We start from the raw sequence: 24,304 nt of genomic DNA, 5'->3' as shown, positions 1-24,304 counted from the left end.
TACCGTGAAAAGGGGAAAATAATTCAAAAAAAAAAAAAAAAAAAAAAAAAAAAAAAAAAAAAAAAAAAAAAAACCAACTGTAAGATTCGCTCCCCTATAAAACGCCCAACTCTAAACCGAATTTTGTGTAACCGCGCTATGTATGTGCTGTGCCTTAACCGTAGATTAAAGAAAAGGCCCGAGTAAAAAAGTGTAGAGACTTTTGGGAAAGAGAGAACAGCCAGCCTATGAAGCGGCGACGGCAGCGGCAACGGGCTGCGAGGACTGCTGCTCGGCGACGGAGGTAGCGGCAGTTGTGGCGGCTTCGCCGGCCTCGGAAACGTTGATTCTCATCGAGGGAGGGGGCTGCTGCTTCTCGGTGTCCTCGTCACCATCCTCCCTCTTCCTCTTCAGGTTCTCCTGCTGAGCAACATTGTTCGTCAGGTCATGCTTCTTTTTATCATCACCTGCCGCCTCCACCTTGGATTTATCATTACCACTGCTGCTGCTGCTGCTGCTTCCATCGAGAGTAACAAGCTTCATGAGCTCATCCGTCCTCCTCGCCATCTCCACGAGCTCCTCATCGCCCGTCAACCCCAATACCTCGATAATCTTGCCATAACTCTTGCAAGGCGTCAGCTCCCTGTACTTGGGGCTCTTGCCGGGCACCATCTGCGTCAACATGAACTTGGTGTTGTGAAACTTGTTTTCGACCTCCATCGCAAACCGGACGTACTTGGCCACAGCCTCCTCCCACGTCGCCAGTCCGCCGTCCGCCTTGGCGCGGAAACACGAGCCGTTCTTCTCGGCGCAAGTCGCGATCATGGCCCCGTCGGTGCCGTACTCGGCCATCAGCTCGAGCGCGTGGTCCCTCCCTTCGACGTCGCCGTTCACCAAACAAGCCACTCCAAACTCGTGGCATACATCCGCAATCATACGCAGCTGGCCGCGGATGGCGCGCTCGCGTGGGCGCATGGGCGTGGTGCGACAGTGAATCGTCAGACCGGTGATGCCCGTGGCGCAAAGTCGGCGGACGAGCGCTTCTGTTTCGGCGGGGGTCTCGAGCAGGCGGATTTTGACGCTGATGCCGATGTCGAAGGCCGGCTTGATCTCGGCGACGAGTGCTTCGAGGATGGAAACCAGCTTCTCGGGCGTTCGAAGCAGCGCAGCCCCCATACCGGCGTGTGTGCTGAAGGGTTTGGGGCAGCCGGCGTTGACGTCGATTCCAGAGACATCAGCGGCGACAAGCTTGGCGCACTCGACAGCTCTGGCTGGGTCGGAGGTGCCGATTTGGAAAATGTGTCGGCCGGCTTCGCGGACGGGGTCAATGCGGTAGATGACGGACTCGTCGAACAGTTCCTTTTTGACGTTGTTGGTAGGGACCCGAGTCCATTCGATGCAGTGGTTACGGGGGTTGACACGGCGGGTGGTTCCGATCATGGCACGGTCAATGGTCTCCGGGCCTGTTGAGAGCAAGAAGTGTCAGTCAAAGTCAAATACTGCAGATAATTCAGATTGACATTGGACGCACCCCATACGAGATCGGCGCCATAATGAAGAGCCAACAAGCGCGAGGGAAGCTCTCCAGAGCGGACCATGGGAGCCAAAACGATTTTACCACGATAGTCGACGCCCCGCGGCGGGATAGGCACCCTCTTCTGTGTCAGGCCCGCGGCAGCAGCAGCAGCAGCAGCAGCAGCCAGGACCGGGGCCGTCGTCTCTTCGGTAACGGATGTCATGATGGTTCGGACAAGGCGCAATGGAGAAACAGGCATATCATCTGTTGGCGTCTCTGCCCGGACAGAGGAGCAAAAAGGACGGGAGAAAGGGGTGCGGTGCGGAGCGGGGGCGACGTGAAGTGTTGGAACTGGAATTTGTTAAAGATGGAAAATAGCCCGCGGCGCTATCCAGAAATTCGATCTGCGATCGGCGGGCGCCGAGGCGGGCCGGGAACTCGGTTTTCACCCTAACCCTCCATAACAGCTTGTGAACAGTCTTTGAGCTTTGCGAGAGCCGTGATCAGATGAAAGGACGGGCCACAAGGGAAAGGATCAGATCGATGTTGCTTGCTCTTGATGAACATGTCTGGTTTCGCGGGGAACCCTGTCATATACCGGGAATGCATGTTGATACTCTGTGGAGGGTGGGTTTAGACTACTTATCTCTCCAAGAACATTATGTTCTTGTGTTTAGCCAGCAACTTAACGCAGCGGAGCATTTTACTTGTAGTATCACCAGCGGTCGACAGCAAACATGGCCCTAGAGCTGCTCTTTGGTTGAAAAGCTGGGCATTTTGTTGTTGTTCAGAGGTTGAGTGGAGTTGATGACTGCTTGAAGAACCAACACCATACTACATACCTATCTGTACATACTCAGCCAACGAGACTCGATCGTCAGATTGCGTGGGATTATCGAGTTGTCATCAAGAGTTCAGCGTCCGGGGGTGTGGTGACAGCGGTGAGGGTACAAAGGTACAGTGGACAGACAGCACACGCCGCTGGAGCCAAGCCCCACTCTTCGGCAACGTTAGGATCGATGGAAGTGGCCCCAGCTTACGAGCCTTGCTCAGCCAGGACCCTGGAGGCAGCATTGATTGAGAAGAGGAAGAAGAAGCCGCGGCCAAAGTGAGCCGATTGAGCAACAAGCCGACTTTGATCATCAGGAACAGGGCACCCGAATACTTACAGCACCCCCTCCCGACGCTTTCTTCAAACCATCCACGTCTCACCTGCTGTGACTCTAATGCGGTCTCAGAGCCTAGTCAGGTTGCAGTTGCTGGCAAAGACGCGGTGCCGGCCATTGCACTTCCAGTCCCAGAGCAGACAGCACAGCACGCTCCTCCCGCTCCCGCACCCGCGCCCGTCGTCGCAGCCACACATCTTCCACGGCTACGGCCACCTCCCGTCCGACCAAAACATGCCGCCACAATTCGGCCGTCCCGGCCAATCGCAGGCCCGCACGCTGGCGTCACTTGGCGGGCCCCAGTCCAATTCCACCCACACCCAGTGCCCGGTCGGAGCTGGGACCCCTCCCCCTCCATCGGCTGGCAATGGATCGGGGGGAGCTGCCGCCCAATCTCCGAATACAAAACCGCTGCTGGGCTCATCCACCCTGACGAGACCAAACATCACCACCGCCATTTCCTCCGCCAGAACACAACAGATTGCCCGACATCTCTCGTCGAGCTCAGTCGCAACCATGACTTCCCAGTACAGCGTCCGCAAGGTTGGCGCTCCCTACACCTTGGAGCACCGCGTCTACATCGAGAAGGATGGCGTCCCCGTCTCGCCCTTCCACGATATCCCGCTCTATGCCAATGCCGAGCAGACCATCCTCAACATGGTGGTTGAGATTCCCCGCTGGACCAACGCCAAGCAGGAGGTAAGCCTCGACTCCAGCTTCCCTCGAGAGTCTCCCGCGCACGCAGCTTTGTCTACACGAGGCTGCTTCGCGGCGTATTTACCTCAACCTGCTAACAAGTCGCCCCATAGATCTCCAAGGAGGAGCTCCTGAACCCCATCAAGCAGGACACCAAGAAGGGCAAGCTCCGCTTCGTCCGCAACTGCTTCCCCCACAAGGGCTACCTCTGGAACTACGGTGCCTTCCCCCAGACCTGGGAGGACCCCAACTCCATCCACCCCGAGACCAAGGCCAAGGGTGACAACGACCCGCTCGACGTCTGCGAGATCGGTGAGCTCGTCGGCTACACCGGCCAGGTCAAGCAGGTCAAGGTCCTCGGTGTCATGGCCCTTCTCGACGAGGAGGAGACTGACTGGAAGGTCATCGTCATTGACGTCAACGACCCTCTTGCCCCCAAGCTCAACGACGTTGAGGATGTTGAGCGTCATCTCCCCGGCCTTATCCGTGCCACCAACGAGTGGTTCCGTATCTACAAGATCCCTGACGGCAAGCCCGAGAACCAGTTCGCCTTCACTGGCGAGTGCAAGAACAAGACGTGAGTTTTTTGTGCCGCTTTGTCACCGCAACTGCTACATTGGCTAACAAATAACAACAGGTACGCCATGGACGTCGTCCGTGAGTGCAACGAAGCCTGGGAGCGTCTCATCACCGGCAAGACTGCCCCTGGCGGTGTCTCCACCACCAACGTCACCGTCCAGCACTCCAGCAGCCGTGTTGCCCCTGACCAGCTTCCTCCCCTCCCCCCCAACGAGGATCTTCCCCCTGCCCCCATCGATAGCTCCATCGACAAGTGGTTCTTCATCAGCGGTGCTTCCGCTTAGAGAGTCCGTTAGTTGAGGCAGAATAAAGATATATATTTTTTGGCACCTGGCTGTGTTGGTCAATTTGTCGTGAACTATCCTTAATGGGTCGACTGTTACCTTCATGCGTTGTTTTGCGTAGAGTCGAACTTCGTTTCTGAGATGTGCCTTGCACTTGGTTTTTGCAACAAGGTATGCGCGCGGTCAGAGATTGGCCATTTCTGAGGCTGTGATCCATGCCGTGGGACAGGGACTTGTCGAGGAGATGCTCGACATTCTTGCTCCATGAATTTCGCCGCTGAGATATACCGAGACCGTTGATGAATTCCCCATCGAAGAAGCAAACACGCTCGGCAAAAAAAAAAAAAAAAAAAAAAAAAAAAAAAAAAAAAAAAAAAAAAAAAAAAAAAAAAACAAGGCCGATTTCAACTTTGACTTTGTCAAAATGGGCGTACCGTGATGTGTGTGAATCAATCCATGGCAGAGGTGCTATATACACATGTCTATAACAACAGGTACCCAAACCGCCTTGCCAACTGAAAATCGCCGGCCCCTTAACGCCTCCCAATGCTGTTGGTGTACAATTACAACCTCTTGCCTAATACAAATACAGGTTTATATCTCTTGTTGTTGTTGTCTTTTGGCTGGTAAGGCGATCTTACAGATCTCTCAGAGAGGTCGTCAGGTATCCGGCTCCAAGCTCGCTGGCTTTTACCCAGACAATTTGAATGTGCCTTTAGATATCCAGACTTTTCCTCTTCTCTTTCCCGGTCAATCGTCGTTTTGGTACCACGGACCAAAGCCAAGTAGTCTGGGTATCAAGACAAGATGAGCTTTCCTCGCTCTCCCTGTGGCTTCTTCCTCCTTCTTCCTAGTCTCAGTCTCCTTCGTTTTACCCGCAAAGCTCGATTGGTGGATCAACACAACAAGGGCGCCTCGAAATTGTTGGGTTTTGGAAAAAAAAAAACAAGACAGAGATTCGTTTAACCGTCGTTCAAGTCGGCCTGCTTCTGAAGGATACGAGAGTGGCGATCCACCTCCTCGACAATGCTTTTGATGCCCATGTTCTCAACGTCGAGGTTCATTTCCTTGCCGTCCTCTGTTTTGTTGAAATACGTTAGACTACGGCTTGATTCACAGCTAACGACTCTTGAATGCCTTCCAGCCGGAATGATCAAGATTGCAACAACCAACTGCAACGACGGTCCGAAGTGTGACAGAGTTGCAAGTGACAAGAAGAGACATTGGGAAACGTACTGAACTTGACATAGAGCAAAGGAGTCTCGGTGGAATTCCGCGGCAGAAGCTGGGTGGTGATGTTCATGCCATTGGAGCGGGCGTTGGGAGGGAGGAAGGAGAGGAAGAGCCGGGCGGCCTTGGCCTTGGCCGAGAAAGGGTTGAAGCGCGTTGATACGTCGGTGATGAAGCGGGTGAGCATGTTGGGCGAGGTCTCTCGGGTGGTGGTGGTGGTGACCTGAGGTCGTGTTGGGGTTGGGTTCGGGGAGGAAGAAGAAGAAGAAGCAGGAGGAGGAACGAGGCCTGACTACGACTTTGCGAATTTGCGACGGGACTGCACTGCACACCGGACGGGGACGGAGACGGAGACGCGGGAGACGGGAGACGGGTCTCTGTGGAGGATCGGACGGGGTACGTAGCTTGTGTCGCGATTTGGACTTCGATTCGGTCTTCGTGCCTGGCGCCGGCCGGCAGCGTGGAGGATGCGATCAAAAATTACTGGAGGTACGTACCGATCGCGCCGGTGACCGGGAGGGGTGTTTTGTAAAACGGAGAATGCGGGACGGTGCGTGCAACGTGTGAGAGATGGACTGTGATTGGTCGGGAGCCAGCTGGGATCAAACGGTGTCAGGCTCGATTTTGCATTCATCTTTACACTACATCAGATCAATTGACATGATACATCTTTTTAATCTTCTGAACGGAAAGGGAATCACTTCTGGCCTTCTATCACATTGTGTTGCTCTGTAGCCCTCACATGACTGTTGAGGTTTGTGCTTTGTTCCTTCAGCGCAGCAGTACGTACTCCCGTTTGCCCCAGCGAGTTGTAACTTGAACTCCGTTACCGAATCCCGCATGTGATCCGTTTTCATTGACCTTGAGGATGACGTTGCAAGAGCCACGCCCACCGAGAACTTCCATTGAACATCGCTACAGTGCTCTCCTTTCAGGCCAGGTTTCCACTAATCATCAACAACAGCTGCTGATCTACACCACCTAAGTGGGATCCGACTACGATCCATGGAAGCCATTTGTTACACATCCACCTGTTTCAACACATATCTATCTTACCGAGTCAACTCCCTACGAATACAATACCGACACAATACAACAAGTCACTAATGTCAACATTCGAAACGCTTCAAGAGCGGCTCACGGCCCTCCAAGAGACGACCGGCCAGCTTAAGGACCTCATCGAGCGTCTCGCCACGCTCAAATTCGAGCCCGGTTCCGTTCCTTTGAGCAACAGCATCAGCAGTCTCGCGAACACTGGCGCCGATGGAACCACCAACAGTGAGGCCGCTGATTTGAGCGCCGAAATCAGTCAGGTCTTGCGCGAGGAGGAGGAGGATTTGGAGTTGCTGCAGGAGGAGATTATCGACTTGCGCTCCGGCCGCCCAGGGAGTGAGGCGGAACATCAAAAGACGAGGTTAAAGGAGGGCGCGCAACGCTTGGCTGCCGAGCTCAAGGGGTGAGTTTTGTTTCTGATCAACCTGGGTGGTGATGACGATGACGATGAAGATGAAGATGAACAAAGTCCCTAACCAAATTGCGTCTCAAAAAAAAAGCTGTCGAACCTCCTTCCGCAAAGCCCAACTCGCGGCGCGCCGCAACCTTGAAACCGCCCAGCGCCTCGAGCGCCAGCTCCTCTTAGCCTCCTACGTTGCCGTCGCCGCCAACCTCGCCGCATCAGATCGCGGATCCGGCGCCTCAACACCCGTATCTACTGCTGCCCCCAGCGGTGCTCAACCAACCTCGACGACGACGACTCCACCCCCTCTCCCAACCCCCGCCGCTTCTTCAGATGCTCCTCTTCTCGACCCCCGCCAAGCCCTCTTCGGCAACCGCCGTCGCAAACAGCACCAAACAAATTTACCCCCTTCCCACGACTCCGAAGTCGTCTCCGCCTCCTCCACCGTCACGGACGCCTTGCGGCGCACGCACGCCCTGATCGCGTCCGAGGTAGCCAAGTCCGCCTTCGCCTCCCAAACCCTTGCGGAAAGCACCGCTGCTTTGAAGGAACTACAACGTAGCTACGAGGGGATCGATTCCCTTCTTTCGCGCTCGCGCGATTTGGTGAGCACGCTGCTGCAGAGCCAGAAGAGCGATACGTGGTACTTGAGGACCAGCTTGTACATGCTGCTGTGCACGCTGGGGTGGTTGGTGTTTAGACGGTGGCTGTATGGACCGCTTTGGTGGGTTTTGTGGTTACCGTTGAGGATGGTTTGGAAGGGCGGGAGGGTTGCTTATGGTGTTTCCACTCACCATGGTGGGCATGGCGCGGGGGAGACTAGAACGGGAGAGGGCGCGAGGATGGAGGTTTCGGTTGGGAATGAGGGGATGGGAGGGAGGAGGGTGGTGGTGGGGATGGCGGAGGAGGGGGCTGTTCCTACACTTCAGGTTCAAGTTGATGGTGGTGGTGGTGGTGGTGGCGGTGAGAAGGTGAAGAAAAGGGACAATGATAATAATGTGGACTCGGAATCGATGGCTGAAAAGGTTGGGAGGATTATTGAAGAGAATTTGCCGCCTCTGGAGGAAGAGAAGGGTGAAACTCACCCGATCGTGGTCGAAGATCCAGAGCTGGAACAAGGCTGGATCGGTCAGGAGAGAATTTTTACTGGGGAGCAAGGAGAGAAGGGGGAAGAGGAGAAGGAGGAGGAGGAGGAAGTGGTACAAAGAAATCCTAAAAAACGGATGTGGGAAGAACCCGTGGTGAACAGCCCACTTAGGGAGGAACTTTGAGGCTCTATGGTCTGCAGCAACTTGACAGATAGAAGTTTTGGTCGGGAGCTAATCATTACTAAAAAGAGCTCGATGGTGAAACTGATGTCCTTGTATCTGTCATCCGTGTAGAGTTGAGATCATACATTGGCTAGATGTTTGCCATGATATAACCTTATCGTTCCTGAGGGCGCTTGAAATCCAAAAGAAGCACATTCATTTGTACCTAGTTGTCTATCAGGCAATGTCATACTTGACAAATCCTGGATGGTTTACCTTGGAAAGAGCAGAGACCATTTCTGGTTTACTGCTACGCTTGCCTGTAACAGACTGTTTCTGTTCTAAAATCCCGAATTTTCCTCAACTGAGCGGTAACAACAATCGATGCACCGGCCCTCGCTGTGTTCACTCTGAGTAAGGGGTGTGTACGTGTGCGCTACGCATAGTTTTTCCACCCTCTTTCTTTATGCGTAATTATCATCACCTACTCGGGGAACGCTTAACGCCAGTCCCCCGTTCTTCAACTGTTGGCAGTGTGATTTACACTTTCTTCCCCTGAGCCAACAGATCCGAGACCTTGGGTGGGAGTACTAGTTGACTCCTGTCGTTGCGCCGATGAAAGTCCACAAGTGCAATCGCCGTTTTCTCCGGCAAGTCCTCATGAATGAAATGTCCCGCTTCGGGAAACACTTGCAAGGCGTATTTACCTGTAGGACACAATTCAGAGTTAGTCTAATCACAAAGAACTCTTGAGAAAGTAGCCCCGTGATAGATCACCACCAAAGCCAGAACGAAAACGAGAAACATACCTTGCATCTGCCCAATAGTCAACTCCGTATCCAACCGATCCGTTCCCGCAAGCAACAACATCTTGCCCCCCCTGGCCTCCAAAAACTTCTTGCTCAGCCCCACAAACCAATCTTCCCAAAACGGCTGCGTCGCCGCCAAATCCGTCTTCCACCGCCACGGCTTTGCCGTCCCCTCCGTCCCCGCCGCCCCCCTTGGCAATTGTTGCAGCTCCGGCCTCTGCAGCTCCTCCACGGGCGCCAAAAGCCCGGGCACGCTTGTTCTGGCTGACGTCGAGTTCCGGATCGTCCGCGATCGCACGTGCCAGTCGATGCCGTCCTTCAGAGTGGCAAACCCCTGCGGCCGTGTGGAGAGATAGGTTTGCATGCTTTGTAAGGCGTCCATGGCGCAACCTTCGACTACGTCTAGCACGGCGTAGCCGAGGAGGGAAGGGCCGAGACGGTAGGATTTGGCGAGCTCGGTGACGACGGCGCCGCCGAGGGAGTGACCTACAAGGATGATGGGTGGGAGTTCGGGCCAGTGCATGGCGGTACGGGTGAGTTGGATGACGGTGAAGAGGTCGGTGGCAAGGGTGGAGAGGCTGAGGTCTAGCGGCGGTGGTGCTTGTCCTGTGGTCTCGTCTCCTTCACCTGGAACTGAAGCAGCGGCAGTAACCGTGGTTGAGCCATGGCCGCGGGCGTCAAGGGAGAGGATGCCGGCGTTGGGTAGACGTTTGCGGATCTCGGAGCTGAGAACGGCGAAGGAGAGGCCGGAGGAACCGGCGCCGTGGTGCGTGACGAAGAGCGGACCTTTGCCGACTGGCGAGGTGAGGTAGGCGTGGTAGGTTATTGATGCGTGCTTGTTCTTGTTGCTGGTGCGGCTTCCACTGCCGGGTCCAGCTTCCTCCTTGAGAAAGAGTTCTCGTTCAAAGTAAGTTGTCCAGGGTATAGGATCCATGGATCGACTGGCAAATCTACAACAGAGGTGATTTTAGCCCTGGAATGGATAATCATAAGTGTTAACTGGCAAAAATGAAGCCCGACATACCCCTGTGGTCGCGCAAACAGAGCTCTCCCTGGAGACGGAATCACAGTTCCTGTAGATGAAACAGAAGACGCTGATGAGGAGTCGTCGTCAAAGGGAAATCCGCCTGGACTGGGCCCCGCCATTTCTTTGTCTTCGTCCGCCTCGTTGAACTCGGGCATCGTAGTTGGGGTCGGTATCTCTGCTGGCGGCTGCCCCAGCGCCTGGCTGCCGAGCCTCGCCTTTGCCCACTGCTTTTGAAGCTCACTCATGGTGTGAGCTGTAGAGGCTTCCGTCATAGGATGTTTGGATGGATTCCCCTCATTCGCACCCTGCTTTCCCCCTTGGTAATACAGCAGTAAGCTGCTAATATCTGTGACGTATAATGTATGTCCTTAATCTGTCCTCTCCTCTGCTAGATCGCTGAGACGTGTTGTTCGAGTAAGCTTCTGTTCAATTGTCGCCAGTCGATATCGAAACCCGTAAGCAACCAGGATGGGGGCAGTCAAATGTTCGCCGTAGAAGTCACCCAAACGGACAAGTCACCCGTTGATGAGTGTGAAAGAATAAGGAAGGGTGTCGAACATCCGGGCCAGTAGAAGAACAAAATATATTTCGGCGAATTATCATTGAACACAGGTTGAAGGTGGCCTTTTGAGGTTGAGGTTTTGGGTTCGGTGATGTTGCTGGAGCGTGGAGCCCCGATGGAGGGTGAGGTCATTAGTGGCTGTCCAGACCATGCCCCTGTTTGCACTGTCTGATACTTGCGGGACACTGCGATACAGCAAAGAAGTCCTACACTACCAAGTATAGGAAGGTACACTACTACTAAATGCAGATACACAGTATTGCAGAGACCGTGCAAACAGTGCTCGCAGCACACCCATCACTCACCACACTACCTCTACACTTGAACATGAATAGGTAGGCACTGCATAGGACAAGCAAACTGTAATCATATTCATTGGGACATATGATGGGACAGAATCTGGAGAAAAAGAGACCTCCAACCCGTTTCTATGCGCCAATGGAAAGTTGTTTTGAGCGAAGAGGTTTGGGAGCTGTCCTCACGGTTACTAAGCGTCCGCTCCGGATGGTTACAAATCTGTTGGTTTCTGCACGAACAATCGTTACTTTGTCTATTTCACCGTTTTTACACGTTGACAACAACGGTTTCGTTATGCTTTAACAGCCGCCATCAGACAGAAGTAAAGAGGCTGAACAACCTATGTTGTTTGCACGGTGTGCCGCCGCCGCTCCTTCGTTGCTGAACTGTGCAGTGCCTTTTGGTCTTTCCCATGCCCAACCCATTTTCATATCTTGCTCCGATGCATCCTTCACTCATTCACAGCTTCGAATCCGGGTTATCCAGATACCACGTCGTATCCCCCTTCTCCTTGGTCGAGAACCCATTCCCGAGGTAGTAGAACCGGTTTTTCTTCGGCGCGTCGTAGATATAATCCCAGTCTTCTCCCCGGAAGTTCTCCAACATGTGGAAGAAATGCATACGGCTTCCCGGATGCAACGCCGTGACCGGTCCGTCCTCCTGACCATTCTTGAACCACGACCGTCCCTGGGCGCTCCACGTTGTGCGGGGCATGAAAGCCGAGATATGCTCGAAATAGTCATCGATCGCATCCTGAGAAGGGCAGATGGTCTTGATGCACTCCGTCTGACATTTCTTAATGATTCGGGTGATGTACTTGGCGATGTGCTCGGTTAGCGTGAAGACACTACCGTGACCAATGGGGGCGTTAGGTCCTAGAAAGACTGGCACGTTACAGGTCAGCATAATCAATTTGATGCTAAAGAGGTGGACGAGTCGGGCCTACCAAAGTAATTGGGCATGTTGGCAATGGCGCAAGACATATAAGACTTGGGAACCTCATCTCTGAAATCTTTTTGCAGATTTCCCTTGCGCCCGACGATGGGAAACCGCGGGCAAAAAGATGTATTGAAGCCGGTGGCGCAAACGATTGCGTCGACCTTGATCACTTCGCCAGATTCCAGTTGAATACCCTCTGGAACAAAGCGTCTGATCCCTCCTCTTCTAACCTCGACATTCTCCTTGGTGAGCGCCTGGAGATAGTCTTGACCAGGGGTTAATCGCCTCGTTCCTAGCGGAAAGTCGGGAATCAATGCTTCACAAAGCTCCTTGTTCCCTCTAAGCATCAACTTCATGTATTGCTCCGCCTTTTGTTGAGCAAAGGTTTGTAGTGGGCTTCCTGCTAGAACCTATTTCAACGGTTATGTTAGCGACGATCCTGAATCTGATGGACAGCGAGCGCAGGAGAAAAAAATCACCATCGGGAAAGCATTATTGACTTCCTTTTCCACAGTCTTTACGAAACGGCCATAGAACTCGGGGTCGGACTTGAACCTCTCTATCGTCTCCTGCGAGAAATTTTCTTGGGCATCGATCCCAATCTCGCCGAGTATCTCCAGGAGTTCCTTATTCTGGCCCATCATCTTCCATGCCATTATCCGTGGCGGGAGGACCCAAGTGGGCGTTCTAAAGAGATGGTACAGCTTCTCTGCCTCTGTCATACCGTTAGCTGAGCATTCTTAGTAAAGTAGCAGAGGAAATGCTCACTCTTCTGCAGTTCCGGCACAACTTGGATTCCCGTCGAACCATTGCCGATGACAGCAACTACTTTTCCAGCGGCGTCAAAGTCCTTTGGCCAGTTGGCGGTATGTATCAAGTCTCCGTCGAAGGCCGTAAGGCCCTCAACATCGGGCCATTTCCAGTTGCTATAGAGAGAACCGTCAGTTATCTGACATTGCAATACATGCCATGGGCATTTGGGAGTGTCACTCACTTCAGGATACCTGTTCCATCCAACAGAAAATCGGCATAGTCATTGATGTGCTCGCCCGTCGTCAAATCTTGTACCATCAGGTCCCAGCGTGCTTTCTCTTCGTCCCACTGCGCGAATTCCACACGGTGGGAGGTCTTGATCGAGTCCCGCATATGCTCCTCGTCGCATACTTGGCGAAGGTAACCACCAATCTCGTCGGCTGAGGCATGGAAGTTGGACCAGTCATGCTTTGGCTTCCACGCGAACTGGTAGTTGTGACTTGGGATATCACATCGGCAGCCAGGATATCGGTTTTCGAACCAGGTCCCACCCACATCCTGGTTCTTTTCGTAGATGACGAAGTCGTAGTCCGTAAGATTTAAGCGAAGGGTACGGATCATGTTCAACCCGCTTGCACCGGCACCGATGCCGACGATCCGGAGATGCTTAGTCGTGCCAAGAGGCTCTTCTCGAATTGTGTAACTCTTTTCGAGGGAGCCATTGTGCGAGAAGGTTGAGGTTGGCAGATCGTGGGTACGGATGGGCAATTCAGGCCCAGATGTGTTGATGACCATTTTGAAGAGTGAGGAAGTGGATGTGCCTGATGTGGTCCAGCAATATCAGGGCGTCCTGAATAATTAGAGACAAGAAGATGTGAAGTACACAAATGAGGTTGAGAACAAGCCGGGTATTTGTAGGAGGGAGTGAAGACGTCCACCCTTGGAGAAGTTGGAGATTCAAGGCGTCGATAAATATGCTTTATCTAACATGGATCGGATGGCAAACTGTAGCGGCCAATAATGGCGACTTGGATGGGATCCACGAGTGCCAATGCAAAACCTCAAGATCGGTTGTTGAAGGAGACTGCGACCCGGTTTGAATGCTTTTAATGACCACTGACAACCCGCAGGAAGTTAGGATGGTAACAATGGAGGCGCCTGCTGGAAAGCTGACGAAGCCCGTCCTGGCTTTCATTCATATGCGATCCCTTGTCTTTCCGATATTGGATCAGGAGGTAAGAATCAACTCTCCATCTTGTTTGTCCTGCCTGCTACGCGGGCAGTTGGCTGGTTTACGAAGCTCCACGAGTGGGCAACATGCTTCAACCAGAACCCATCTGACCAAACATGGTTCGGCCGTCAAGCCGCAAAAGCCATCCCGTCCGGAACATGCCTCCTCATTGAGCCAACATCTCAAGCCGGGGGCCATAGATTAAGCAACGCACATATGCCATCGGAACCATTGCACACAGAAGGGCCACACAGTGAAGGTTGGAGGGATGGGCAGAGAACGGCAAATATAGTTTGGGGGTTGACCAAGGCCAAGGCAGCCCAATGGAAGAGCAGTTTGTAAAGTGTGAAAAGCAATGTATCATGTAGGATCCTTCTGGCCAAGTGCTGATGGCGGCGGAGGTGGAGGAGAGCGAGGACTGGAGTAGGAAGGTGCAGTAAGTATGGTTTGGTGTACGGATCATGCGCGGTTATATATGTCGTATATGGTCCAACCACAGCGGCGGGTTCTCGTCATTTCAACAATGTCGTCGGGGCGCGGCGAATGGGGATCGTCGCCTGAATGGTACCTAGAGTCCCCGAACGTCGAACGTGGGAGTGCGAGGGGTTGAGCCGCCTTGGTTGACAGCAGTATCTTATCATCTCAATTGTTGCAAGCGATGTTTTGCCGTGCAGGCCAACGATGTCAGGAGGGCAATCCGAGATGAATGGTCAATGATCAAGTCCTTGGTTTAAAACGGCGAACCTATCATGTCCGGACAGGTCCACTTCCCCCGGAAAGTGCTTGGGCTGTCCAGTCCAGTGTGAGTGAGGGACCCTCCCCTCGGGCCCCTGGATAATGGTGGGGCAGCCGATCCCAGCTGTCCACGGCCCGATACAGTGTCTCCGGGCGATAAGAGGGCTCTCATACTCAACCCTTGATCGCAACCCTAAAAGACGACGACAAGATAAACATGGATTGTTTGGCAGTGGTGACTTCAACAGGCTCCTTCATATCGAAATTGACGCTCTAGACTTACAGAAAGCCTCGGTTTCGGTAGTGTACTTCACTCTGACGAGAGAAGAAGCAAGTGCAAAATACCGGGGGTTTTGTTGGTACGGTATACGACCAAGTCCACGCAAACATGGCATCTGGATTTTCTTTCGGTTTCGCGGGAGACGACATCGAGGACGACGGGCATCCAACCTCTCAGGTCAACAGCATAGCCCCTCCGACACCGCCAGCGGCGACAAGTGCCAGTGCTTTCCCCGTTCAGGGAAAGCCACTGCTGCCACCAACCCACCATGATATCGATCACATGCTATCGAGGTTGCCCTCCAAGATCGCCTACAGCCTACTAGACGTCGAGCTAGAAGAGGGCAAGGCCATTCAGATCCCGCGTCGAGAGTTGTGGGATGTTCGGGTGCAGCTCATGGCTGAGGACGATGGCTCAAATATCTCCGAGACGGAACCCGGCCTGGGGGAACACGATGTCAAGACGGGTATCTACGAGGGTGGCTTCAAGAGCTGGGAAAGCAGCGTCGACTTGGTCAAGGTGCTCGCCTCCGAAAACGCTCCCACGATCCTCAATCGCGATCCTTGTGTGCTTATGGAGGTACGCGTCCTCTCTTCTTCTTGGCTTCTTACTCCTGTTCCGCTTTCTTCCCGATTCTTTGTTGTTGCTGACAGATCGCTTTTCAGCTGGGCTGCGGTACTGCCCTGCCGTCCCTCGCGCTCTTTCAGTGGGCAATGAACGAGAGAAAGTCTGGCGAGAAGCAGCCGCTCACGCTCGTACTGGCTGACTATAACCCATCAGTTCTCTATCTGGTCACCCTGCCCAACTTTATCCTCGCTTGGGCGCTCTCTCAGCGAGAGAGCACTTCTGCTCTAGCGGACGCCTTTGCGCTAGAGGACGAAGTCGAACTGCTTCCCGGAGTAGTCGAAGCCTTCAAAGAGTTCCTGACCTCCAATCAAATTACGCTTTCTTTCCTGTCGGGTGGATGGTCCCCCGAGTTTGTCGACCTTCTTTACAACTCTGGTATTCCCTCAAACCCTACAGGAAATGTCCAGACACTGGTCATTGGCGCAGAGACCATCTACTCGCCTTTCGCCCTCGAGAGCTTTGCGGCCACGCTGCTTTTGATCCTGGAGCGAGAGCGCAACGAGCGTCCAAGTGGCCATGCTTCCTCCATTGTGGGCGCAAAGAAGATGTACTTTGGCGTCGGAGGTTCGTTAGACGACTTTGTCTTACGGATGAGAGGTCTCGGTGCTTCGGTTGAACCTCTGCGCGAGGAGGCTGAGGGCGTCCGGCGCGGAGTTGTCCGGTGTTATCTCTCCTGAGGGTCGGTTTAGGATAAAGCCATCTGGTTGAAGATTCCCGTCACGCATTATCCCCACACAGTCAAGCGCATCGATGCCTTGTTCTGATAGGGCTCCAACAGTTCTGCATGTCCCAACAATCAACTGACTCCTCCATGCAGCACAACGCTGGGTTTCATCGACTCAAGTTCCACGAGTACGGATGTACGGTCTCCTAGTTATGTTTCGGTCCACCCACGTACCTGTCAAACATGCGGCGACATGGGCAACCCCGTCTGTAAGCGGTGTGACGCTATCACAGTTACTCGGGCCTCGATTGGTGAAACAAAGCCATGCCCACGAGACTTTATCTGGCTGTTTACGACATCTGTGCGAACAAGTTGGAAGTAAAGCGAATGGCGACCAGATGTGCCGGAATTCCGCATGAGTGGGTGTAACGTCGGTCATCATTGGAGCCATCGGAGCCTTGATGACAATCGTAAACGATGTCCAATGGTCTCTTATCATGCCATTCGTCATTGCTGCACCCAAAAGAGATCGGAGCTCATGAGGCTGACTGTAGTCAAGCTCCGTTAGCCGCTTCGACGACATAGTCGGTCTTGATATCACAATGGAATCGTTTCCCACCAAGTCCCCACCTTTCGCTACAGCCCGTTTACGCCCGTTGACAACAGCGATCTATGACGGAAGAAGATGAGTCGCTTCAAAGGCATACGGGAAGTGTATACCACTGGCTGGTTAGGCATGTCATGCTCGCAGTCCAGTCTGTCTATTTCCCTTGATGGAAACCGCCTCCCGATGCCTTTGGACCCAAAGTCTGCGAGTGCTATGCGGCGGATGCATCATTTACAAGATGTGGCAGTGCCGCCAAGACTATCAGACATTCGGCCCAACAATCGGAGTTTCTCATCATCAGTGCAGACGCCCATCGAGCTCTGACCGAAGACCAATCTTTGTGGAAACAAAGGGGCTGAACACCCGGGCTGCCGGATATGTGAGTGGCCAATCCATAAGCAATCAAGCTCGAGTGACACAAGAAGCCACCCATTGCTCGCCCAATCATGCACTTGGGCCTATGATGGCGGTTGTTTGCGACCTTATGCACAGTTTTCTCTTTACCAGACATCACGGTAGGGCTATGCGCGCGCCCCTCCATGATCACCTGGAATGGGATTCCAATGAAGCGCTTAAGTGTTGCCGATTACCCAGACCTTTTCGTAATAACGTTTCCACCAAGTAAACGTCAGTTCGTCATTTCGAGTTGTCAATCCTGGTTGCATGCCCGGGTTGTAATGTGACTACTTCAGTCGTGTGAACCGAGACACACGCCATCAGTACACCAGCTCTTACGGGTCAGTCCGCTAATGAGGGGTCTCACCTGCAGTTACCTCTAGGAACAAAGGACGACCGCTGAAGAAAACAATGTCGACGCCATTCAACATTCCCTTCCATTCCTCTCAGTCCGTCCCGCTATGCCTGGCTCCATAGTGCTATCCTACCTCGATAGGTATTTCAACACAGTGGATGACTGCAGTGGCCCAAGCAGTTGGACTGGCCGCTGCAGGCCAAGCATTGTCCGAACGAAATGCTGCACAGTCAGAACTCGGAACCGTGCATCTCCAATTCTTGGCCAACCCCGAAAAGTATACCAACCAATAGAAGCCCCTGATGTCTGTGAAATTAAGACGAGAACCCCACATGTTGGCGCAGGAACGCGATGCTGCATGATCGCAACCAGCATTGACGCGGCTTCATTATTCGATCTCGCAGAGTCATTAATACACCAAAACCCCAGGAAGAGTCTTTTACCATGTCGCTTTTGGTTTTTACGACGAACACAAAAAGGGTGTTCCTTGTGCTGACACGAGGTCGGTCGCTGTTTCCATGACAACACAAGGTGGCAGTGCTGATCACTAGACTAATGGTTGCACTTTGCGATCCAACAAGCATACACTACAACTGTTGGCGGGGCAAAGGGACCACCTTCGAGATCATCATGGGCTCCGAGCTTTGGGTATTTCCATGCGATGTTGTCAAGCACAAAATTCATGGCATCCAAACCGTAAACGAAGCGCGCCACGCCGAGGTCTGAACTGGAACATGTCTCTGCCCCTTGACCTCATCGCATTCCAGGCTCGGGGAAGAGGAGGTGTGATGATGTGCCTGGCGGGAGATCTACGGGGTTGATGGGTTTTACTGTGTACACTACAGTATGTATGGGATCTTTGTGCTCCCAGGAGACTGTACTGTGTCATTGCTTGCATGCAATAATATCTTGACAGGTAACTTGAACTCTTCAAGAGTCATCTCCGAGCAAATGTTTTGATCAGAAGACGCCGTGGAGATGGAGGCGAAACCAAAGGCCTTTCCATCGGATTTGGGCAAGAACTAACCTGCAATTCAGCACGCCGTTCATGGAAAGCAACCCTACTTGGACGAGTTGCAAGAGGTGAGAACCGAGAAAGGGTGCCTGGAGCGTCCCATCAAATACCCCTGCTAACCAGGCCTTTTAATTGGTGCGCGCATTTGTGCAGAGTTGCAGCTTCACGACGATTTGGGATTTCCCTTGCGAGCGACTGAGGTTGCTTCGAGGGTGCCTGCCACTTTGGGGTTAAAACTGAATTGTGCCATTCTTACCCTTCCAGGCACCTTTGACCCGCCGTCCTCCCTGCCCGTTGCTGGGCTTGCCACTTGTACTCTGCCTCGTTCCCTTTTTTTCCAGACTTTTCGAAGCGTCAACCTACACTACACCGTCCCTCTCGACTCCTGACCCGACCCTCTCAAACCAGTACAATCGCTACCTATATCGTCCACCTAATTTGATTCCTGTCCTTTCGACGCTCACTACCCCGCCATTCACAATCGAAAGCTCGTCACCACACTCACAACTACACTCAGAGTATTCTAGTAATCTCCATCGGGTACGTAGGCGAACATCCCCATACCCAACCCCCAGACTAGCGACCCGGTCGCCGATCCACACGATCCATCGTCCACCGCTCCACCGATTTCCGCGCGCCCGCGCCTGCTCCAGGATGTCGGTGGTCCTCAGATGAAGAACGAAAAGCGGAAGAGACCCGGAGTGAGATTCCGATGTGATCCGCTTCCACTTGGGAGGCTGGGGGCCGCTGTCACAAGTTTATATCATGAGCACCCCGACTGACCGCGTCTTTTTCTTTCGCTTTAGTTGCTCGTCATTTCTCTTCTGTCAACAGTCTCGTACTACTCGATACGGCCGTAACCTTTCGTCAACGTCGCCAAAATGAAGTTCTCTCTCGCTGCCGTTAGCGCCTTCGTGGCTTACGCTCTCGCTAAGCCCGCCATCACCAACACTGACTTCAACATCCAAGAGGGCGTCGATTATACCCTTAAGTGGAAGGATGCCACTGCTCCCATCACCATCACCTTGATGACTGGCCCTGATGCGGATCATATGACTCCCTTCAAGACTATTGCTTGTAAGTTTTGAACCTGATAGCATCTCTCGAAGGAGCCGCAAGTTGCTTGCTGACAAATTAAAAGCCGGCGTCACCGGTGACTCGTACACCTGGACTCCTGAGGATGTTCCTTCCGGCACTTATGCCTTCAAGATCGCCGATGGTGACTCCAAGGCGGACGAGAACTACAGTGTCCGCTTTCCCTATGTTGGCAGTGCCGCGGCCACTACCGGCGCTTCGAGCACCCTGAGCACTGTCACCAAGACCAGTACCTCGACCATGGTCTCCTCCACTGTTGAGTCGAGCACCATTGTATCAAGCTCCGCTGCCTCCAGCACTGATGCTAGCAGCACCGTCACCTCTGTCGGTAAGTTGCATGTCGTGACACGATCAACTTGATCATAAATTTTGCAACATGTACTCATACCAACATTTATTATTAGCTTCTTCCGCTGCCACCACCACCACCACCACCACCAGCAGCACCCATGCCGCTAGTTCTACCGCTTCTGCCCCTACCAACAGCCCCCCCAACACCAACAATGCTGAGCGTTTCGCTTCTCCTCTAGCGCTCATCCTCGGAACCGTTGCTGCCCTCGTCTTCTTTAACTAGAAAGCCTACAATCATGTAAACGAAGGGAACCACAACACTTTTTAATGTGGTTCCCGTACACAATTCCTTCTTTCTTGACGGAGCAACATGTTTATAACTGAGCTTCAACGCCTCAGCTGCTCCAAACGACTGAATACCCTCCAAAGTTCGCTTTTGGAAATTTGGAGATAATCATATTCTTGGAGTTGGCTTGGCAGTTTACTGACGGAAAATCTGGGCGCTTTGTGATGGCTTAATGAAAGGATGGATACGAGCGGGTGGATAGCTATTGCGGCAAAAGTGTGGCTATGGACTATAATACCCCCGACGACGGATGATGAAGTTGCTTAATGCATAATTTCTTTTACTAGGCTTATCATTGATGAGTCTTACCACCTCTTGTGGATGAATCCCACGGGTTGGGCTCTGGGCGACCAACCCACGGCGTAAGCAATTGAAGTCGCCAGTTTTTTCGAACATAACCATCAATATCCCTTTACGTACCTGCCTGGTGTCATCGTTGTTTTTGTGACCGCACCATTTGGTGCTCGGTCACATTCATATTCCCCAGCTTCAACTTTACGTACATCATCATCCACAACGACCCACATTACCCCGGATTTCTCCAGGGGATTCACCAGATCACTTGGGAGTTGTGGTGCGGTTGAGTGGAACACCCAAGATGCAGGGAGATGATGCAGGGACCTGTCCCCACAAGATCAAATGCCGGCATTGAAGACGTCACAGAGACGGGGTTCTGGGAGTTTGTTTGGATGTTTGACATGTCGATGAGCTAGGATCCAGGGCCCCAAGTGGCAGCCAGGCAGAAATGGACATGATACAAAACTCTCAACTGCCAACGGCTACCTGCATGCGTGCGTAACGCAGGGTGGTAGTGCCAAGGACTGTGTTGCCGTGAACCATGAGGCGTGGTTCATGTTGTCGGCCCTATCGCTTCTTACCTTGCTATCTTCTTGCTTCCTAATCATGTCGGAGAAAGTATATAGGGCAGAAAGAAAGGAAAGGGAAGGGAAGGCGTACGTACGCAAACATTGGTTAGTTCATTCCTCGGTGTCGTGCTGCGAGACCTGTGACTTTCTGCCAGTGATCCTGTGGGCTGCCTCTACATGCCCTGGCACCGCCATTATGCCGTGGGGGCCCGTGAGCTGAGTGTTATGCTGCTTTGACTATTGATTGTTGGGTCTTCCATTCTTCTTCTGCCGATGTTAGATCGGGTCGAGATGGGTCTCTAGAACACAGAATTAACGATGAGCTCGGTACAGGACCCGGGTGTGGTGATGATTTGTTGCGTTTTTTTTTTTTTTTTTTTTTTTTTCATGGAAGGGAGGAAGGCAACGCGGAAGCCACAGGAAAGCGGGTTGAAGAACATAACATAGGCCTGGGGCGGTCGGGAGAAGTGTCAGAGAAATCTCCATTCCAGCCTTGCGGGGCTGACATGGGATAGAACGGGAGCGGTCTTTCAGGGGAGAGTTCGATCAGGTTTGTGGGTTTTAAGGGTTAGGATGATGATGAGGCGGGGTGGTGAGGCACTTGATAACGTTGGTTAAGGGTGAGCAGCGTCGCCGACGAGGTAGGATTCACAACATCGAGTCAATATATAATTTCTTTCAATATCTCGACATCCGACAACATGGATGCTTTCTTCGATCCAGGGCCATACTTTTGCGCTTCTGTGTGTTGATACCAGTTATGTCTCTGAGACAATAGCCGTCGATGGAAGAGCCATTTGAACGCCGCTGATAATGCTCCATAAAGATATGTTCTGCGTTGTTGAGGATATGATATGCAAAAAAAACGTGTGATATGTAATATGAAGATCCCTAAATTGGTCGTTGCGGTTTCAGAATACAATGCGCTCTCCATCCCGGATGCTGCCAATAAAAAAGATATTTGTTTATCCCCTTTCTATGTCGCTTTGCGCAAAGGATTTCTGATGTTGTCCTGTATTCCCTAAACATCCTTCCATTCTAGAGGCGTGGCTTCGGCGTCGCCATGTCCGCCGGTTCCTCAGAAACAAGTACGACGACCACACAGATATCGTCCTCCTTGCCGCCGTGCCACGCGTCCTGGGGGTAGTACTTCTTGACCTCCTTGGCGAACGGGCCGTCCAACTTCGCGTTCATGCTCGCCGATTTGGCGGCGCTGACAATATGCGTGGCAATGAAGCTCTGCAGCGTGAAAATGGGCTTGTCGTCGCTGTCGAGCTTGGTGAAGGGAGTCAGGTCCTCGGCGACCTGGACCCCAGCGTCGGTGCCCTTCCAAGCGCCGAGCTTCTGCATTGTGCTGCTGACCAGACGGAGAATGTCCTGGTTGAACAGGTTGTCCCAAAGACCATCACTTCCAAAGACGACAACGTCTCCATGCTTCAGCTTGTGGCGGGTCACATCGGCGTCGCGGGGCTGATCGATAAGCAGTCCCCCGCCAAAGGTCGCAGCGCGGAGCAACATACTAGGCGGAACCACGCTGAGCTGAAAAGGGGTGTTAAATGCGTGTGTCTGGGGTTCACTGGCGGTGTGCACCCCGTTGAGCCTGAGTATTACGAAGCCGCTGTCGCCAAGGTTCGCAACCTCCATCGTGCCGCTCTCATCCAACATGCCAACCACAGCCGTGCTGCCACCAGCCTTGATAGTCGGGTCATGGCAAACAGCCTCGTATCCCTTTTGCATCAGCGAGCGTGCCGTTAGCGGAGCATCATCACTGATGTTCTCTTCACCACCAGCAGGCGCCGCTGGTCCGTTAGCCGCCGCTGATGCAATCTTGGTGGGCTGCCTGTCGTTCTCGTATGCGGCAGCCGCCATATAGTCACAGAAGGCATGCGAAAAGTCCGCAGGGTCGACACCGCTGTCCATCCAGCCGCCCACACCGTCGGCTACGCCCAGCGCAACCTCGCCAGGCCTGTTCCCTACACGGCTAACGAAGAAGGCATCCTGGCCGGACTCTGGGCGCGCCGACTTTGCCTTCTTGCCGGGCTTCGACACTCGGTGGTAGGGGTTGAAGTGGAAGACGTGGGTGGACGGGTTGAAGGGGAGGCCCTTGCCAACGTACGAGGCGGCGATGTTGTAGACGAACTTGGTACCGGATCCGGAGGCAGGCTGCTCGGCGGCCGTCGAGTATGGAGCTTGTGTCATGAGCTGGTGGACAATCCGTCGTCCCACTCTCGGAGGTAATGTGCTCAGATATCGCATGCCGTCGACGGCGGGTCGGTTATAGTTATTGATATGGCTGAAGCGGTACGACGCGCTGCTGGAGGTAGGGCTGATGATCAGGGTCGAGGACCTCGCCAGCCGCAGGCGGGCTGTATGACATGGGGCCGACAGCATGCGGAGAGCGCTAAGGGACGCCATTGCTTGGTCGGACGGTCAATTGCCCAGGCTGCGGAGGGGGTTGGGGGTGGTGGAAACTCTTTCAATCGGCCAGGGGGAACAGGCGATGGAAAGACGTGATTGGTATGCCCCTGGTGGTTGTCAATGAAGGAGATCGTGGATCAATAGTAGATAACGCTGTAGGTTTGGTTCCATGCGAAGCCCCCGTGGGCCCGCTGTGTCGAGAGAGAGGTTAGAGAAAGGAGAGGTGTCTGTAAATCATGATAGTGTCTGCGGGCAATCAACACACCACAGGAATCGCCGGCAAAAGCAAGCGGGAAGACTGCAGTGACGACGGGAACGCACCGTCAATCCGATGCGCGAAGTGGACCTGGCCAGACATTGCGGTTACACAGTAGCGATGTGGTACAGGAAGAGGGTTGGGGTTAACAGTGCTGGAAAATGGAGGTATCAGCGCGCTAGCGGCTCGCTATAAGCCTATTTACTTGGAGCAACTTCTTACCAAGCTGGACGTGCCGTGGCTCCCGTCCCGCGCAATCACGGCACCGCGCTGTAGAATGGAAGTTGGGACATCTCCATTCGAATGGGTGAAACGCTCTGACACATGTGAACAGGTCCGGCAGTAGCAACAAATCCAGGGATGTTTGGCGTATGTAGTGTAATGGTTAGTACCAAGCTCCATACAGATATAACATTCATCCACTCTGTCATGTTCACAAATAGCGTGGCGGACGAGCCGGTGGTTCTGGAAAATCAGATAGAATGAGCGACAATCAGGGATGGGATATGCTGTTCACAGCTATACACTGTCCGGATAGCACGGCTAGTGGGCATTCCCCACGGTCGGAAGTCGGGACGC

General features: G+C 53.2%; 9 protein-coding genes across 9 annotated transcripts; 4 read left to right on the top strand and 5 right to left on the bottom strand.

Annotated features, from left to right (window-relative positions):
• Positions 1 to 225: 225 nt before the first annotated feature.
• B0T23DRAFT_402413 (FMN-linked oxidoreductase) lies at positions 226 to 1,718 on the bottom strand (the record flags this gene model as incomplete). Its single annotated transcript, XM_062838667.1, has 2 exons — positions 226 to 1,442; positions 1,511 to 1,718. 2 exons carry the CDS (start codon positions 1,716 to 1,718, stop codon positions 226 to 228), a joined length of 1,425 nt encoding a protein of 474 aa, XP_062695515.1.
• Positions 1,719 to 3,177: 1,459 nt separating this feature from the next.
• On the top strand, positions 3,178 to 4,220 carry B0T23DRAFT_312511 (putative inorganic pyrophosphatase; the record flags this gene model as incomplete). The annotated part of the gene is made up of 3 exons (XM_062834693.1): positions 3,178 to 3,360; positions 3,471 to 3,934; positions 3,995 to 4,220. The coding sequence occupies 3 exons, from the start codon at positions 3,178 to 3,180 to the stop codon at positions 4,218 to 4,220; spliced, it is 873 nt and encodes a 290-aa protein (XP_062695514.1).
• An 886-nt stretch (positions 4,221 to 5,106) lies between these two features.
• On the bottom strand, positions 5,107 to 5,780 carry B0T23DRAFT_79051 (putative ribosomal protein YmL44, mitochondrial). The gene is made up of 2 exons (XM_062841797.1): positions 5,457 to 5,780; positions 5,107 to 5,298 (listed from the first exon to the last, which is right to left on the bottom strand). The coding sequence occupies exons 1-2, from the start codon at positions 5,635 to 5,637 to the stop codon at positions 5,183 to 5,185; spliced, it is 297 nt and encodes a 98-aa protein (XP_062695513.1). The 5' UTR covers positions 5,638 to 5,780; the 3' UTR covers positions 5,107 to 5,182.
• Positions 5,781 to 6,365: 585 nt separating this feature from the next.
• Positions 6,366 to 8,177, top strand: B0T23DRAFT_410691 (Sec20-domain-containing protein; the record flags this gene model as incomplete). Its single annotated transcript, XM_062839409.1, has 2 exons — positions 6,366 to 6,906; positions 7,004 to 8,177. The coding sequence occupies exons 1-2, from the start codon at positions 6,557 to 6,559 to the stop codon at positions 8,175 to 8,177; spliced, it is 1,524 nt and encodes a 507-aa protein (XP_062695512.1). The 5' UTR covers positions 6,366 to 6,556.
• Positions 8,178 to 8,635: 458 nt separating this feature from the next.
• On the bottom strand, positions 8,636 to 10,367 carry B0T23DRAFT_79031 (protein phosphatase methylesterase). Its single transcript, XM_062841796.1, has 3 exons — positions 9,990 to 10,367; positions 8,966 to 9,915; positions 8,636 to 8,863 (listed from the first exon to the last, which is right to left on the bottom strand). The coding sequence occupies exons 1-3, from the start codon at positions 10,262 to 10,264 to the stop codon at positions 8,697 to 8,699; spliced, it is 1,392 nt and encodes a 463-aa protein (XP_062695511.1). The 5' UTR covers positions 10,265 to 10,367; the 3' UTR covers positions 8,636 to 8,696.
• A 906-nt stretch (positions 10,368 to 11,273) lies between these two features.
• On the bottom strand, positions 11,274 to 13,490 carry B0T23DRAFT_78913 (FAD/NAD(P)-binding domain-containing protein). The gene is made up of 5 exons (XM_062841794.1): positions 12,785 to 13,490; positions 12,559 to 12,716; positions 12,270 to 12,505; positions 11,798 to 12,200; positions 11,274 to 11,735 (listed from the first exon to the last, which is right to left on the bottom strand). Exons 1-5 carry the CDS (start codon positions 13,336 to 13,338, stop codon positions 11,311 to 11,313), a joined length of 1,776 nt encoding a protein of 591 aa, XP_062695510.1. The 5' UTR covers positions 13,339 to 13,490; the 3' UTR covers positions 11,274 to 11,310.
• A 1,299-nt stretch (positions 13,491 to 14,789) lies between these two features.
• On the top strand, positions 14,790 to 16,184 carry B0T23DRAFT_78956 (uncharacterized protein). The gene is made up of 2 exons (XM_062841795.1): positions 14,790 to 15,368; positions 15,455 to 16,184. The coding sequence occupies exons 1-2, from the start codon at positions 14,898 to 14,900 to the stop codon at positions 16,091 to 16,093; spliced, it is 1,110 nt and encodes a 369-aa protein (XP_062695509.1). The 5' UTR covers positions 14,790 to 14,897; the 3' UTR covers positions 16,094 to 16,184.
• A 3,150-nt stretch (positions 16,185 to 19,334) lies between these two features.
• On the top strand, positions 19,335 to 20,122 carry B0T23DRAFT_426376 (uncharacterized protein; the record flags this gene model as incomplete). Its single annotated transcript, XM_062839983.1, has 3 exons — positions 19,335 to 19,530; positions 19,595 to 19,876; positions 19,953 to 20,122. The coding sequence occupies 3 exons, from the start codon at positions 19,335 to 19,337 to the stop codon at positions 20,120 to 20,122; spliced, it is 648 nt and encodes a 215-aa protein (XP_062695508.1).
• Positions 20,123 to 22,082: 1,960 nt separating this feature from the next.
• On the bottom strand, positions 22,083 to 23,961 carry B0T23DRAFT_78851 (protein serine/threonine phosphatase 2C). Its single transcript, XM_062841793.1, has 2 exons — positions 23,948 to 23,961; positions 22,083 to 23,576 (listed from the first exon to the last, which is right to left on the bottom strand). The coding sequence occupies exon 2, from the start codon at positions 23,464 to 23,466 to the stop codon at positions 22,090 to 22,092; it is 1,377 nt and encodes a 458-aa protein (XP_062695507.1). The 5' UTR covers positions 23,467 to 23,576; positions 23,948 to 23,961; the 3' UTR covers positions 22,083 to 22,089.
• Positions 23,962 to 24,304: the final 343 nt, after the last annotated feature.

This window comes from Neurospora hispaniola (assembly GCF_033458365.1).
Source record: "Neurospora hispaniola strain FGSC 10403 chromosome Unknown B0T23scaffold_2, whole genome shotgun sequence".
Lineage (NCBI taxonomy): Eukaryota > Fungi > Ascomycota > Sordariomycetes > Sordariales > Sordariaceae > Neurospora > Neurospora hispaniola.
This window is presented reverse-complemented; position numbering and strand designations above follow the sequence as displayed.